At 30.6% G+C, this 19014-nt stretch overlaps 1 protein-coding gene across 2 annotated transcripts in view; it reads left to right on the plus strand.

Annotated features, from left to right (window-relative positions):
* Positions 1 to 19014, plus strand: part of LOC132727015 (ficolin-2-like) — a 29880-nt gene that overhangs the window by 5792 nt on the left and 5074 nt on the right. The window contains exons 1-4 of one of the 2 annotated variants that reach the window (XM_060712428.1): positions 14496 to 15152; positions 16862 to 16995; positions 17627 to 17723; positions 18654 to 18821. In XM_060712428.1, the coding sequence (XP_060568411.1) occupies positions 14843 to 15152; positions 16862 to 16995; positions 17627 to 17723; positions 18654 to 18821 (709 nt within the window). In that variant the 5' untranslated portion in view covers positions 14496 to 14842. Of the gene's footprint in view, positions 1 to 14495; positions 15153 to 16861; positions 16996 to 17626; positions 17724 to 18653; positions 18822 to 19014 lie in introns of those variants that run through there. The other variant, XM_060712429.1, reaches the window with a different exon arrangement.

Genomic DNA, 19014 nt, shown 5'->3' on the forward strand with positions numbered 1-19014 from the left:
TCATGAATACATCAATAATTATAACATGGAAATTATATACTGATCGTATCAATCAATTAACGTTTGATTCTCTTTTCTCGTTATGTTATTAACTCTAAATTAACTTACAAACCGAACATGAGAAATCAAACATGTGTTTTGATATTTCACTTTTTATTTATGTTCTAAATAATTTCAATTATATATGTGTCTTATTATTTATCTAAAATTTTACATGATTTCTGCGATTGCCACAATGCCAAACATTATAAAAATTTGTAAAACTACTTTAGGTATATCTTTTGATTTCATGCATGTGTAAATAGTTACTAAATACATATCCTTATAGAGTTACATGAACCCCAAGAAATTCATTATGACAGTGTAAGATTCATTTGAGGTCATACCGTTGCTTATACATTTTTAACAATTAAATCTAAATGTCTAGATCCTAACATAAATCTTACAGATTCGGCTTTGAATAGACGACATCCAATTTCCCATAGCTGTATTGTTTCCTTCCGTTTACATCCCAGTTCTATCGTACTATAATGAGATTACCAATCGCAACTGTCAAGAAATAAATTCTTTCTTCCCAGTATTATGAAGCTTTTCATTCCCATTTCTTGTAGATATTTGTTTTTATCTTGATTTGCATTTGATAAATGACATTAAGTTTCGTTTCAGATTAGTCATTCTTAAATAGTGTGTTCAATTTCTAGCGTTTTTTATTCTCTTCTATGAAAATACCGAGTTTACAGTCATTAGTTACAAAACCTTGCCCCATCAACAGGTTTTACAAATTTGAATTCTTTAGTTCTTTATCCCGATATATCAGTGACAGTGTAAAACTTATATTGTCTATTTTTCTCTTGAAATTTTTAGCAAATCATGACAGAGTATTAGATTTCTTTTTCAAACAATTTGACGTAAAATTTAAAATTGATGCTCAGCCATAATATTATTATCATATGACGAAGTACGCAGAAAATTTTCAAACAAAGTGTTGCATTATTTATTAAGCGCAAGATTTGCATTTATTCTTTTACAATGGTATATGCCAACTTGAAATGATTAACAACGAACATTTGAGAATTCACTGAATTATTTATCAAGATTTATGATTATACTGGCACTACGTGTATTGTTTTAGTTAGAATATTATACGCATTCAGACAATAAACCTTGCATTGGCAATCCCAGGTAAAAATAATATTTAGATAAATGAGTAGGCCTTTTATCATAGAACAGTTACTTGATAGAACACTTTTGTTCGTTGATAAATTATTGAAATTATTATGGAAATTTGATGGTAAATCGTGCAGAAAGTTTTAAAAGCTATATTGCTTAGTGTGCGAACATGTCTCAATGGGCTACCATTCATATTTCAATGATCTAAAACAAAAACAAAATATTTAAACTGGTCTTGCACATTCATCATTGCACCCTGGTTGGTTTGAAAATGTCACCACGATATTAAATCAATATGCATTGCGAGAAGTGAAACAACATTATTTTGTTATTCCATTGTTCGCCAGTAGCTAAGTAATAAAATATTGAAATCAAATCATTTGCTTAGATTCTTTTAAACAACAGCATTGAATACATTTCCTGTAAACAGTGACAAATCAACTTCATTGATTTCTTCATTTGTTAAACAAGAGTTCGTAGCACCATAGGGAGTAAGTGAATAAGGAAATCCGTAAATAACAATTACATGGCTCCTCAGCAAATGATATGGAAAATCACGTCTACGATATAATTATTTTAAAGCCTTAACAAAGTTAAAGAGAGGTCTTATTTAGGTGTAACGTACATGTAACTTGTAATGTACTTTCTTATAGGGCCTGTTAGTCTCGTTTACTTTCACTTTCGATTTTCCACTTCCGGGTACATCGGAAGACGTATTTACCGTTACGCATAAAGGTAACCTCGAAAAAATCGAGAGATAGAGAAGTGAAATCTGATTCGGTCCTCTTTAGACATGAAGTAATTGCAAGCACGGGTCGAAAAATGCAGGTAGGTCAATTATCTGACGGAAAACCGAGGGATTTATAAAGTTGAATAAAAAAAATATATTCGTATAATAAACCCTAGGTCCCAATTAAGGGTTTTAATGATTAAAATAGATGGATAGATCATACAAATATGCAATGTTTAATAGTTTTGTTCCATTTCTTAATATGGAGAATAGTATCTTCTTGGGCAAGGCACTAACACTGATATTCTCTTTCATTTTCATATATATACATGTAAATATGGTACCTAGCAAATTATGATTAATGAAAAATATAATATTTGAATAAACAATTTCGGATGTGTAGACACTAGACAGGGAGGTATATGACAAGTATAAGATATATAGCAGTTCACAATAGACCATTAATTAACTGTTTGCACTGCCTATGATCCTGAAATATCAGTAATTGGAAGGTATATACTTGTAAAATAATTGATTATTTATTATTATGTATTTATTTTATTTATAAATTCAGGAACAAAGCACATGATACAAAAATAAAATCATAAAAGTTCATAAAATATATATATATATATATCTATAGGTTTGTGAAAAATATTTGCATCTACAAAATACCTTTCAAAAACACTGGATCCCAAGAAGGATACAAGAACGTGGAAAAAATAACAATAAATTTGGAGAAAATAAACGTTCATACAGTATACGCCGAAAGTACTTGGGTATTTATACTTTAGCACTGTATGAACGTTTATTTTCTCCAATTTATTATATTTATATATATATATATTAAATGAGATCACAAAACAGCATAAAAGAGCACACTTTTCTTATAAAAACATTATAAGATGTACTATGCACCAATGGATAGCCCATTAAGCTAACAGCTTATTTCCAATGGGGTCCATAGAAAAAAATACATAACTAAAACCCTTCCCCCGAAAAGAAAGAAACACATAGGAGATTGGAAAGATATAGAGGATTTTTGTTTAGTTTAGTGTAGGATCGGAATATATTTCACCGAGTGAGCACCAAAAGGTATATATCACGAGCGGCGCAGCCACGAGTGAAATATGAAATTTTGGTGTTCACAAGGTGGAATATATTTCGATCTTACACTAAACTAAACAAATTTTCTTTTTATCATAATTATGCAAAGAAACGTTTTAAAAAGACATTTAACCTAGTACTGAATGAAAAGCGCGCCAAATAATAAAACATCGTGACGTCCTTTACGACGTCACGTCATTAAGTTGGTTCCCAGTACTGTGCACGCTGGTATTTCACTGAAACAACGTACGGGGCTTAAATTCAAAACAGTGTAATTATCAAATTGATAATTTCACTGTTTCAAACCGTGAAATTACCAGTTTCTATAAACCACCGAAAAGCATGTAATAAAAACAATTATCAAAATATTTTAATTATTTTTGGATAATTGATAAGTAAATAAAACATGAAAAACAGTCATTATTCACATTGAAGAAGATAAGTATTTTTGACAGTTATATATTATGAGTTGTTGTTTATCTTTAATGTTTATTTGCTTCATATATGAAATTTTCTGTCAATCATGACAAGCTTATTATTATTATTATTATTATTATTATTGCAACTTCCATCATCCAGTTCCTTAATTTGAGAATAATTTCAGAGAGAATACAGTTACAGTGATATATTAGTTAAATATAAGCCACTGAGAATAGTCGAATGTACTTTCCAGAAGAAGCTGAATGACATGCAGCACAACAATCTTAATGTTAAAAAGAGTATGATTTAATAGTGTTTGACACTATGATACCATAATCTGGTTAACCTGCTAATGTCACAATGATGGAAACAGAGTGAAATTTACAAATTTCATTGCAGTTTTAAGTATTGAAACAAGATACTCTATATATACCAAAGAAGAAAACACACCAGCTATAAAGATTTTCATGGAATCACAGTATAGGCATATGTCATTATGGACAAATGACTATGATGTAAAGAAAACAAAAATAATATATATCTTCTTCTACTAATATTGTGAGTGTAATTATTGATAAGCTTTCACATTTCCATTCAAAGCTTTGATATCAAGCTGAACATGTCTCAATAAGAATATGATTTATAACTATGATACTTTGTTCATGTAAATTTTCAAAGTTTTTACATTTGTAAAAGGAAATATTCTTATTCTTGTATCAGTAGACATTCACAGTGTAAAGTTACCCTTCCACTGGAAAATCAGTGTGATAAATTTTTAAGGCAGTGCACTATAAATTGTGTAAATATAAAAATTTATCAAACTTATGAACTGTTTGTTTGTTTCTACTATTTGGCATATATATTTATAGCAATGCTTGATCACAAAGGTTCATCTGCAAAATAAGTGTGTACTTAAACTCTCTGACGGCAAAGGCGAGATTGCTTGAATAACAAGCATTGTCTGTAGTAAATAGAATACATGTCATTTCAATTTTGTCTGTCCTGAAATTAAAAAAGACACTATCCAAATAATATTGATAAATAGTTCTTGAAAGCTCTTCAGAAGTTTCAATGACAACATTTACATTTATGTACATGGAAAGAAGTTAAAATCATTATTTTTTTGAAAACATTGGCAATTTTGAAACAGTTCCAATTGGGAATATTAATGTATCAGTGATGTAATTATTTTGTTTCAAGTGCAAACCCTAAGTTTTTGCATGTTTTGTATAGATAATTTACTTTTGGTCAAATGCCAACAGGTTCAATACATTATAAAACAGGTAATTTGAAAGACAAAGAAGTATTTGGTATGTAATAAATGCTCATCTGGCACTTAAATCTTTCCAGGAAGGCAGAGTTGCAAGTCTTCTCCAATTTTGTAATTAAGACACATACTTTGGCTTTCAGGGGCTAGCAAGCTAGTGTTTTGCTATAGAATACTCAACACAGATGAATTGCATTTATATTGTTTTACTCTGCTATTACTACCTGCCGTGTACAATGCAAACCTTGGCTTTTCTAAGAGCAGTGAAATGCTATAAGTGGAAGGTATTTTAAACATCATGCCTCAGAAACAAGTTTTTCTTTGAGATGACTTTTATGGTATTTAAATAATGGTTTTAGAGCATATCACATGCTTATAACCTGAAGAAAGAAGTGCAGTAAATAAAATTATTCATCATGAAAGTAGCAACATTTTAAAAAGTAGTATTCCATACAAAATACTAAATCAAAATAACTTTACTAACTGCTAAAAGAGAAGAAATGATGGTTCAGGTAATTGCAAATTAATTATTTTTTGAAAATTACAATGTATATAAGGACACCAAGTACACAAGATCAAACCATGAAATCACATAGCTGAATATAAAGAAAATATTTCATGAGTTGAAAGCAATGATGAGTCAGCTATAAATTGCAATCATTTTCATATCTTAATTAAGTATTGTCATGAATAGAAATTAATGTTGAAAAGGAAGAAACACTTCTTGGTGTCCTAGTTTATATACATTGTAGATTTATTTTGACAGCTGATCTTTAGAAACAAATATGATAGTGACTAAGTACTTTTAACCATTTTCTGAACATGTTTTAACTACACTGTAATTATTTACAAAAACGAGAACATTATGTAATACAAGAATATTTATTTTTTCATTAATATAGTCTTAAGTTATATTTCTTACCAAAACGATATTGCAGCAGTTTTTTCATGTCATGCTTGTGCATCGGATACTGACGTCTTTCACCTCATCACTGTCCTCAGTCTAAATATCAACACGAGCAAAATATTTCATTAAATTTTATGACAATTTAAATTGGTTATACAACTTGACTGTAAATGCTTTATAAAGATAAAAATAATCATCATAAATAATATTTTCAGTTAGAAGAAAAATGTATTGAAATAAAACACACTGATAATCATTTTTAAAACGTTCTATCCGAAATATGCGCTGTCCGAAATTTCTAAACATTATAATTCTGATAGATCATCAGGTCGCGTTAAAGAAAATTGATAAAATCAAATTCACAAGTCTGAAGTCAGATGCGAATGAAGTTGTATCAAATAACATATTTATTAGATTTACATGGAAATTATAATATTACAACATAAACTGAATTCGAAATGACACACGCGCCTGAAGATAATACGAAGTGTCTTTCATTGATACTTGTTCACAAGATGAAACCATTTGCATTCGGTAACCTAAGTTTGACGCCTTTGACTCCAATATTTATGGATATAGATCGAACATATTTCCTTAACGTGAGGATCAAAGTGTTTGCCATACGATGAGTTGTATAATTCCCATTTGAGGTCCATGATATTAAATGACCAAGATGTTGCCAGAAGACATCCGAATACAGCCGCATGTGTCATCTTCAAATTAACATAACGTATGTAATCATATGTTGATGATAAATCCTTTAAAAGACATGTTTCACTCTTCATACAATAGGTTACGGGCAATATTGCAATTACAATATATTATAAAATCACAATATCTTAATACTAGTTCATCCAGTTTAACAGTCCAATTTTTTGTTATTTTATAATTATCATTTATCTTCAATTTGGTGAATTGTCTCACATTTCAATCTGGAAATCTAGGCAAAGCATTAATACCAATTTAGTAGATAAAGATTTTAAAATTACACACTGACATTACAGTTTGTATTTACTCAATATAACAATGTTCATTTAGATTAAAACTTTTTAACGTTCTGTAATAAAATATTGTCCTGATTACCCATTTTATGATAATACTGCATGTACATTATAAAATATAATTCTTATGTATTTACAGAACTTTTAGATAAGATAATATATGAGAAAAAAAAAAAACAAAAAAAAAAACCCCAAATAACATTAAATCAAAAATTACCTATAATTTCCGGGTTAACCTATTTTACACGTGTTAGCTATGTACTTTCAGCTTTTAGCATGAGATATAGCTACATATGTTTTTCAAATCTTAAATACAAGGTTAATATTTATACGCCGGCAGTAGAATTTTTGTTAAAGTCAGTAATTGAAGTTAAATAACTTCTGAAATATGTATACAGTATAAAAAGTAAGTAAGTTCCAAATCTAATGCAGGAGAAAAGGAATTCTAACTTCCTTTGATCTTGCATAGTTACGTGTTGTTGCGTTCATACATGAAAATGTTATGTACACGAGATCATAAGAATTGCACTGTGTGTATATCATGAACAAAAGTTCGTAGAACACGAAATATCCCCTTCATACATTCTCTTAGTGACCTTTGACCTTCTGATTTTAAAATCAATAGGGGTCATCTGTGAATGATGATCAACTTCCCCACAAACTTTAATGATCATAGGACAAAAGTTGGATTTTTAAAATTTAATATACTGTACACTGACTTTGAAGTTTTCTTTCATCGCCATTAAACATCATACACGTAGGATTAACGCGTGATTATTGTCGATTTAAGTGGGTGTGAAAATGTTATGACAACACGTGTTTGCACGTAAATAATCAGGCAAGATAATCTACATGGCTATACAGTGACAATGTTGTTGAATTGTGATAATATAATTTGAAATAGTAGTATGGTTTCTCTGAAAATCGTTGCATAATGATCTTTATAATACATTAATACTTGTATAAAGTATATAAATGTAACGTATTTATACTGTACTTTCTTCAACTGCAATATTAATATTAAAGTCTATTTTAACGCTATATTTGATATTCAATAAGTCACTTTCGTCAGGTTCACAATGAGAGAAAGGAAGATAGATGTCTCAGCTAATGTATAAACATAAGGCAAGTAAATGAAGATTACATAATCTTAATGATTTAAAAAAAATCAACAAAAACAAATTTAGTTTTCATAACGTACGTCTACAAACTGCAAATTCAATTTAAACGCTACATTGTATATTTTTACTTTCATTTCCTCTCGCTTACAGTAGTCCGAATAAATCACTTTCGTATTGTTCTCTGTGAGCGAAAGGAAGATCTCTGAACTTGTATACAGTATAGAAATTATGCAAATCATTTAATATTAAATCATGATAATCATTATTTTGGAAAGAAAAATATCAATCATTTATGAAAAATACGTCTACAAACTGCAAAATTCTTATAAATTTCAATTAAAATACTATATTTAATATTTTATAAGTCACTTTCGTATTTTTCAGAGTGAGCGAAAGGAAGATCGCTGATTTTGATTATAAATATCATGCAAAAAATGGTGTATAAATCATCATAATGATTATTTTTGACAATAAATTTTAATAATTGCAGTTAATATAAATCTACAAACTGCAATATTACATGTATTAGCATAAATTTAAAAGCTTTTTTTATATCTTATTAGTCACTGTTTTTCAATGTGAGCGAAAGGAAGATCTCAGAATTTGTGTGTAGAAATTATGCAAATAAATGGCGATTAAATCAATATTATGGTTATTTTTGATAATATATATAATGAATTTCTAATATTATTCGTCTGCAATCTAAATTGTAAAATATTATTAGAATGCTATAATTCATATTTTTAAAATCTCTTTCGCTCACTTTCGTCAAAAAAAGTCACTTTCGTATTTTAGGCAAACCCCGGTACGTGTGTCAACCATGTGGTGTAAATAACGAATTTTCATTGGATGGTGTTTTTCTTTAGCGAGAACTTTAGTCACGTATATAGTGTTTCTGACATACAGTTAAATTTCTATAAAATACTTATCAAAAAAGAAAAAGTTTTTCCGACCTACCTACCCTTTTGTATTTCAGAATGTTACCAGATCCTCAAGATCATTTTGTTTTGGCCTTATGACGTCAAACACAGGCCAATTTTCCCCGTGGAATTTTTATCTCATGTATACCACCATATCACACGCCGGCCTTAAGGTCGGCGTGTTATAAAGATCTTTAGATGAGGAAGTGATATTTGATACTTTTTATGTTAGAATTGGTTTTGCTGCACACCAATAGAATTTAGATCATAAAGCGCCGAAACAGGAAAAATGATTTAGACTAGCCTCGGGTGTTTCAAACTGAAAGTATATATATATAGGTAAAGTGTAAGACATTTTTACAATAAATTGTTCATAAAACAAATAAAAATGTTTTTAAAGAAGTTATTAACAAAAGATTTTCGTGAGATTTTTCATTAACAATAAGAGATATATACTTAATGCTGAAATACTAGTAAATTGTTATTTTTGTCTATATATATATGTAAAAAAATACAATCACACAAAATGTATTCAAATATGTTATTTACGGTATGTCTTTATGTAGATCTCACAATTAAAGTTAATCAGAGTATCTTACTTTAAGTGAAAGATATAAATAGCTTGGCAAATTATTAAGTTCTTTTTCATTTTAAGATAACATTAAAGTTTCCATTTTTGAAGTGTAGGCCAACGGCAAAAATATGGTTTCAAAAATTTCTTACGAAGGTTATATCTTGGACGAACAAGTAAAAATGGAGTTCATTGTCGATGACATGCATATTGCATTGTTAACATTGGAACTCCATTGTGCCTACCACTTGCAATTTCTAGATAATGTAATGATAACCGAAATTGCGTTAGTTGTACTCTGTATCTATTTATACTTAGAGCCCGTCTACACCTATCCAAGTCTTGAATGCAAGTATCATATTCTCTTGTATTGGATAGTGTAGACACCATACTTGAATTAGTTTTAAAGAGAAATTATGTGACATCCAAGAAGATAATTCCTTGCAAGAAAGTGAGAATACGTTCTATTTTTCTACAAGTTGTTGGCTGTCAAGACACTGATAACACCAGTTTGACACAGAACATGTGCCCCGAAGGTTTGATAGTGCTGTAATTTTTATTATTTTCTGACTTTTTGTTACTGATTCAGTGTACATGCCCTTTGAATTTCAGTAAATGATTACAATGTCTTGGTCAAAGGAACAAATCAATACGCTGATACACAGAAGAGCAAAAAAAAAAAAAAAAAAATACATTGTAAAAAACTAAAAAATAACTCTTTTTCAAGTAGAGTCAAAATGGATTTAAAATGATCTTGTTAATTTAGTGAATAACTTTCGCTAATTGCATCATTTCCCGCTTTTTTCACATATTTTACAGAAACATGATAGTCTTGCAAAGACAAAGGTATAAATTCTGGGCTATCTTAATGAGACATTTCAGTAAAAATTGTGCCTGAAAAAATGTTGAAAGGGACATTTATTTAGCTTATCTAAATGTGACATGTAAGAAACTTGAATAGGTGAAGACACGGCCTAACACGACTTTAGTATTTTTTCAGGTTCAATGTACACCTTTGTACATTATATCAGGCATTTGTTGGCTGGCTGAGTTAAGCCAGCAACTTTCAATAATCTTGCTAAATAGCTCCCTCGCTTGAAAAAAGTCTTGAACCTTCCTGGTGCGATTCGAACCTACAACGATACAGGACATATCTCAAATCACACGGCGATGGAAAATCTTCATTTAGACAAATATTGTGACGAAAAGGTGTGTGGAAACAAAATCAGAAACTTTTTTTTACTAAATTGAAGGCGACGCACATTGTACAACACGGAAAGTTTAACGTGTGTTTTGAAGTATCAGCTTATAACGTAACATTGTCGTTGTAACTGTGAAGGTATGCTTTATCAAATAAATGTAGTCTAATCTATTTAACATCTCCGACAAGTATTCCTCCTTATACCACGTTCCCACTGTTATATATGTATAGTTAAAGTGAGATAGGTAATAACATCTTCGATAAATCCATCTAAAAGTGTCGCTTACTCAGACAAGGTACGGAAAATGATGTTAAAAGTACTAAACCTACGGAAATTAAAATTCACGGAAACATACGAACCGTTGATGGGTAAAATACAAAAGATGATTAGATGTATATCATTCTGTAAAAAATTTTTTTTCTAATTCTTTAGAGAGGCCTAACACGTGTTAAATTATGTTTTAATAATGGATTTGGAACATGAAACATGCTACACAAGTTACAAAAGTAGTGCTGAACATGCACTTACATGTCATTAATGTAGCAAAATATAAAATAAGTAGCATGGAGCTAAATAAAGATTTAATATATTCTGGGTTTAAGTAGCCACAAAACCGCTATATTGAATTCCCGGAGGTACATCGACAAAAAATACGAGACATTTTATACTTATATAAGAAGCAATAGTAATTTATTCTAAAATAGAGTGAAATAAGAATCCCTAAAGAAAGCCCAACGCGGCAAAATTGAACATGTTGCAGGCTCGGTTTGATTGAGCCTGTTCATGGACGGTACTGGAAAGTGCAAGTTACCGTCCACGCCCCCTAGCACCGGCTTAAGCAGAATTCAACATTTAACATGAACTGGTAAAATTTAGAATTTTGAAACATCTGCAGGTGTGTTCATATGGCGGTTATCATGGAACCTTAAATGTAACTAAAACGTACAACACACACTTTTCCACAGAAATATTTCTCCGATGAAAAACCTTGTTGGCAATGTAAACAATAATTCACGGATATCGCCTAAGTTTAACGAGAGCGCAAAAATCGAAGACTAGCAAGAACACCCGATTATCACAGAAGGGCACAAAGGATTGTGGGTCTAAATCTGACTATCGTATAATTCCGGAGCTTCTTATCCATTGTATATAAATCTGTGATAAGAAGTTTTTGTGACTTCCATACAAAATTAAATTTATTAAATCAAATCAAATTGGCAACGAGCAAAAGAAGTAAAAGATCATAATAAATTCATCTTCGAGCCAATAAGTACCTCTGAATTGTAACAACTTGAAATTAAAAGTTATTAAGAAATAGGAATGATTTTTCGAATTTACAACGTTGAAGTCGTGAAGATTAAATCGTGAATTCTTGAAGTTCAAATTGTGAATTCATGAAATAAATGTAGTATAATGCAATACGTACATGACTTATGTACTGTAGTTCGTACATTTGTAATAAAGGGCAACTTTGTTTTACCAGGTCCGTATTTTACTAAAATACGGCCTTTTTTATAACAAGTCCGTAAATTACTTAATTACGAAATTTGGTATTCCTGCAATACGAATTTTGTTTATAAAAACAAAGAACCAAGGTGTTACTCTAAATAACCCTTTCTCTTTAAGGGAAAAGAAATAGTCTGATCCGACATTTGTCAGAAAGTCATGAAATAGTAAAGCTTTAAATAATTGTAATATTTTCCGATTTTATTAACATGTCAATTGTATACTGATTATATGGTCAGTTAACAGAACATACATAAACACCGAGAGACCCTAAGACAGTGTCCGTAGCATGTACAGACAAAAACCTAACTCACATTTCCCTGAATGGGACTGTCCTACAGTGAAAAAAAACAGCCAAACTTGATGTAAAAAAGTTATAAAGAGAACATCTGTCAAATTTGTATCTTTAAAGAATTTTTGTTTATTCATTTTCAGATTGTTATTCTATTAAATGCCAAAATAGGGCATATAAATGATTATTTAAAAAAACAAAAGTTAAAAAATGAGCTTTAAAGGAAATTTAGTGGCACTTGAATGTAACGTACTTGGACACGTCAATATTAATTGTTCACAGAAAATTAAACGTTGAAAAACAATCATTTTGAAAAGATTCGTTGCAATAAATTGATACTAAAAGGTCGAAATTTGGGTTTTGAAATTTGAATTTCGATCTTTGACCTTGCTTGAAATTCATCTCCAGCTGGAAATTTGGCTATTTCAGATATTCAGTTTTGGTCTTCAAGCTAGCTCGAAATTAAACTCTAAATCGATTTTTTTTTTAATTTATATTTTCGATCTTTGAGCTGGCTCAAAATTCAACTCCAGCTCGAAATTCGGGTTTTGAAAATTTTGAACTCGATCTTTGACTTAGCTCGAAATTCATCACCAGCTCGAAATTCGGCTATTTCAAATATTCCGTTTCGGACTTCGAGCTGATTCGAAATTAAACTCTAGCTCGAAATTCGAAATTTTGAAAATTTTGAACATCTATCTTCGAAACGGTCTGAAATTCATCTCCAGCTCGAAATTCTAGTTTTTTTCGATATTCGAGGTGGCTCGAAATTCAACTCCAGCTCGAAATTCGGCTTTTGAAATGTTTAAATTTCGACCTTCGGGACGGCTCGAAATTCATTTCCAGCTCAAAATTTGGGCTTCAAAAATTTTGAATTTTGATTTTGGAGCTGGCTCGAAATTCATTTCCAGTAAGTAATTCGGTTTTTTTGAAAATATTGAATTTCGATCTTGAGCTGGCTCAAAATTTTACTCCAAGTAGAAATTCGTTTTTTTTAAATTGAATTTTGATTTTGAGTTGGCTCGAAATTCAACTCTAGCTCGATATTCGGATTTTTCAAATTCTGAATTTCGATCTTTGAGCTAGCTCGAATTTCAGGTCCAGCTCGAAATTCAGCTTTTGAAAATTTAATACATCTTTGTCTCATTAATCTGTTTTGATCACACTATATTTCTATGGACTATTTTTTATACACATAGTCATTTTAAAGCTACTTGTAAATCTGATTGAAATGGAATAACTGCGTTTTATGCCTAATTTGTGTAATAAGACAATCAATTAAACAACACTTAAAACATTGTTATCTAAAGTGTATCTATCACATCTAACAACGTGCAAGAAATTAATTTCTAGCATAAATCTTGCAGATAATTTAAGTATGAAGAAAGAAAATAGGGAACGATTTATTCACGTTCACAAAATACATAAGAGTTGGTTTTATTGTAAATGATCTTTATAACATCTAACAATTCCCTTTATATTGCTTAAAACTGATTTGTCCATAGTCTCTTCCGTTCAACGCTGTCATAAGTACCCTTTAAATTTATAAAAACTAAAAAAAAAGTCATTCTTTTCTATAAACAGTTCGATTGAATCGTCGAGAACATATAGTCAATAGTCCAAATATCAATTTTAAACCTTGCCTAAAAATGATTTATTAGTTTTTTAGACGTAAACTTTTGTAATCTGTACTTCGATGTAAAACTTTACCCATCTAAATAAACACTGAGATATACAAGATTTCAAATCTGATTTGGCATTATTGTTAATATGGCGGCTCGACCGAGTGATTAATGCATCGGTAATTTAAGGATTGCTGACCTCGTGGGTTCAAACCATGTCAGTGGCAAACTGTTGTTTCCTTGAGCAAGAACCTTTACATTCATTGCTTAGTACCGGTTGGTTCCAGGAACGGATTCGAGAGTGTTTCAATAAGCATATGGGTTCCAATATACTCGAACTAAAATAACTTTGTACAAACTAAAAACTAAAAATCTGAAATCTATTTGCTTATTATTGTTTTTTGTTGTTTTTGTTGTTTTTTCCATCCTATACAAAAATGTTATACATTAGAACATTTTTATTATTATTATTATTATTATTATTATTATTATTATTATTATTATTATTATTATTATTATTATTATCAGAATGAACATGTAATCAATTTATATTTCATTAAAGCCACTACTGATAATTATTAGCTTTGATTCCTATCATACCAACATTAGCAAAGTCAAGCTTGTTGTCTATACTGACTGATTTTAATTTGAATATATCTCGTCTAGGACAGCTAGAGACATTCTGTCAACCTGGCGTTTTATACAAATTAAACATTAGTAATGAATTGACAAACATTTAATTAACTCAAAATATATATAAACTAACTGAAATTAAAAGGATAGACAAAAAGATCATGTTTGAATAATTGATGCCTAAATTAACCATAATTGACATGCAAAGTTATCATGCGCAGTAGAACAAATGTGAGATGGCGCCACAACAAATGCCCGAGTGAGAGATGAACTGTCGCAAAAACATAGTATGCGCATGCGCAGTGACAGTATGTAACGAAATATCTCTTCTTATAACAGACGCGGACTTCTGTATATTTGTAGTTGTCGAATCATGAGCAACAGGGCGTCAGCTAATATTCTTTTCGTATTTGCTCTGGGCATTTCGGTTTGCCTACTTTACTCTGCTGAATTCATCAGTTTTAGGAAAGATGAAACATTAGGCGGGTTAACGTGCCATGAGTTCGATACTGTTTTCAGTGTACTTAGTGTACTGAGCAATATTCAATGCGCACTTCAGTGTTCGCGCTATGCCACGTGCGTTGTTGCATTCTACAAACCGTCGGAAATGAAATGTGTTGGATGTAATACGACATCAAAGGAAAATATGGTGACGGAGGATGAGTATATTGGTTATGTGTTAGGTAAATATTAAATATCGTTTACAAATTTACTAAAGTTTTACGCATTAATCATGTTTATTGGGACCACAGTTGCATTTTGCTGTTAAAATATTTCATCCCGAGTCACGCATATTAAAGATGTGCAACAAATGTGCGTGGTCGCGTGAATCTTTCTGTTAATGCATGTTTTCTTCTCCGTTCATATACACATGTTTTTGCACGACCGAAAGGTGTTTAAGCTCTAATCTTACATTAAGAGCTGTGTCGTATCCTACAATTTTAGACTAACGTCGCCATCTTTGAACGAAAAAAGGAAAACTTTTGTTGTTTGAAATGATTGAAAACAAGATACATGTACATGTATTGGAGACTTTAAATATGAAGTTTTGTGGATACGTCGACGTTCATTTTGCTTTATCCGTCGTTTTTACTTTCATATCAATAATATACTCGTTTCAGAATTAACCATAAACTTTTCATGTATGCAAAAACATATGTGTGTAAAAAACTTTTTTTTACGTATTTATTTGCTATTTGATTAAATGTTGTGCATAGTTTTTTTAAGAAATATTTTCGCAATATTTTATGTTTGATAGATGCCATGTCCTGAACAGTATTGTCTTTCATGACATCTGCAAAACTATGTTCTACACTAGACCGAGGATACTTGTTAAATTTGCCCTACGTTTGCGTATTAATATAACAAGTAGCAAAAAGGAAGCAAAAGCAGAATACTAGACAACGTTGTACAATTATCACTTTTGCCAGCAAGGAACTATATGTTCACATAGATATAACTTAGGATACTTGATCACGATTTGTACCTAGATCGTTATATTGATCCTTCTGAAATGGGCCTTTGTGAAGTATTAACTATTGTTTAGATAAAACCATATGATTATAAGAGGTGAAATGTGAGGCTTCAGGAAAATGGCAGTCTTTTGCTGTCTTTTTCTCCTATCTTAATACTTCATCTAAATTAGCCATGATGGCAGAATTAAAGTTGTCTTACTGGCGAGATCGTCTTTCAAAACATTTACTTTGGAACTTGAAATGCTTAAGCAAATAAATTAATATTTTATTATCTAATTGTTCTTATATATAAACCTAAAAATGGAGGATATATTGGATGATGTCTTTTGACAATTATTTTTTTATTTAATTTAAGCTATTGAATTTGTTATTTTTCCCAATGGTTGAAAATGAAAAAAAGAAAACAGACAGGTATATTGCCACTATGATTTCTTTAGAATTAATACAGGATCTTACAAACGGTATATTATTTTTCAGAATATCATGATTACTGTAAAAAAACAAACTAGCAATTTAAGATGATAACTTTCTTCCCTTTTTGGCTTATTTAAGCATATATATTGCTAAATTATTTATTTCTTATGAAATTGTTTTTATTATCGTTTCGAAATGAAATGATATTCTTTGATGACAGATTTATTCAGAGGTGAGCTAAAAAATCTTTAATAACATCTTAATTTCTTCAATTTTAAGCAATTTCTTGATTTTTGCCTTCAATTGTTTTATAACTTACATGTAAAGTTTGGAAACAAATTTGTATCATGCATTGCACATAAAAGGAACATGGGTATAGAAAAATGGCAATAGATAAACGTCACTTTTGATGTTTTTATTTACACAATTTATGGAATTAATTGTAAAAACACTTGCATGAATCATTCATTCTTGTTACAATTACTGTTTTGATCTTTGCCTAGTACCAAGTGATTGTAAAGAAATCCTTGATAAGAATCCTGAGGCGGAAAGTGGACAATATGAGATAGAACTATGGGAATCTGGGAAGATTCTGACCGTGAATTGTGACATGGAAACCGAAGGCGGTGGTTGGACGGTATGTACATTCTTATAAACCAATGTTTGATTTGGAAATTGTTCTTTCCTGGCTCACATACTCACATGATAACATTCATTTTACTCATGATGTGATATTTTTGTTCAGTGCGAATAACCAATCAAATAGTGCCAAATAGACGTCATATCAAATTGCATTTTATTCCAATTTCTAGATATAATTTCTTTGTAAAATTCCACAGAGTATATTGCTTGGTTTTAATATTCGTATTAATAACGATATTTCCACACTAACATATGATGGATACCTTTCATCCGCAATGAATTACAGTCTGGCTGCTTGGTTATTTATATTTATTATTATATTATATTTTATCATTTCACTGTGAAATGATTTCAGTATCTACAGAAAAGCATGTAATAAAGTGTACAACCACGTATTGAAGTCAATAAGTCAATTGTAATAGGGCAGATAAATGACTAGAATTATAGAAGGTCTGTTCCTAACCGCAAATTAAAGATAAAGGACTTTTGTCCATCTTTCTTTTTGAAGTTAAATATAACCCTTAGCTATATAAAACTGACGTTAGACAGCCACACACTTAGAATAATTTTAAGTAATAATTGTAAACATAATTCGTAAGCGCTCAACCTGTTTGCGTTTCTTCTAGCTATTTCATAGGCGAATAGACGGGTCAGTGGACTTTTATCGCAACTTTACTGAGTATGAGAATGGCTTTGGGAACGTTGACGGAGAGTTTTGGCTAGGTATGGTAAAACTATTGCATTCCTGATAGCATTGACAGTTTAAAACAAATGTAGTACAGTTATTGGTACAATAGAGAAAATAAGAATCCCTAAAGAAATTAGGCCGCAATTAACACGCACGTCATTTGTTGCAATCGAAACATGAATATGGGTTTCGTTACAATGGAACAAATATTTTGCTTACAGTAAACAAAAAGTTTAATTAGCGAAAACACTTAGAATTTTTCTTGTTGACCGTAATGCATTGCTTATATTAGTTGTTGAAGTGTATTGGTAAACGTATTAAGTTGTTGTTGAAGTCAATTGATAGACATAAGTTGTTGAAGTGTTTTGATAAACATAAGTTGTTGAGGTTTATTGATAAACATATTAAGTTGTTGAAGTCTATTGAAAGACATATGAGCCGCATCACGACAAAACCAACATAGTGCGTTTGCGACCAGCATGGATCCAAACCAGCCTGCGCAACCGCTCAGTCTGATCAGGATCCATGCTTTTCGCTATCAGTTTCTCTACTTGTAATTGGGTTGGTAAGCGAACAGCATAGATCCTGATCAGACTGCGCGGATGCGCATGCTGGTCTGGATCCATGCTGGTCGCAAGCCCATTATGTTGGTTTTGTCGTGACGCGGCTCATATGTTGTTGAAGTATTTTGATAAAAATAAGTTGTTGAAGTGTATCAATACACATATTTAATTGTCAAAGTGTATTAATAAGCATAAGTTGTTGAAGTATATTGATAAACATAAATTGTTGAAGTTCAATTCATAAGGCAACCTGCCAGGTTTAAATGTCCCTAAATAGAACGCAATGTTATAATGATTGTAACGGTTTGTAATTTAGTAATATGAAATGTTTAAGACATAATTCTACTAAAGATCTTGGTAAATTTCTAAATATTTATATTTACATTTGATATATTTTGGCAGGTTTAAAGTATATACAAGAACTAGCTGAACAAGGTTCTACAGAGATTCGTCTTGACATGACAAGAAATGATAGTACAACAGGACATGAAACTTGTCCAGGCTTTATGTTAACAGAAGGAACAAATTACAAACTAAACATTGGGTCATGCACAGATTCTGGAATGAAAAGTAATTTATGCTGACAGTTTTTGTCTTCTTTTCTTATATATTTTGTTCGCTTAGCTAAATGAAAGCACAACAGTTTTTAAACAAATACAAAGTAAGCTGTTGACAGCACAGCAGTTATAGTATGAGGCAAAAACAATCTTAAATTTTCATAGCAAAAATTAAGACTAGTGAACAGAATCTCCCACAACTATTT

This window comes from Ruditapes philippinarum, unplaced genomic scaffold, assembly GCF_026571515.1.
Source record: "Ruditapes philippinarum isolate M1 unplaced genomic scaffold, ASM2657151v2 ctg1995_1_1_1_1, whole genome shotgun sequence".
Taxonomy (NCBI): Eukaryota; Metazoa; Mollusca; class Bivalvia; order Venerida; family Veneridae; genus Ruditapes; species Ruditapes philippinarum.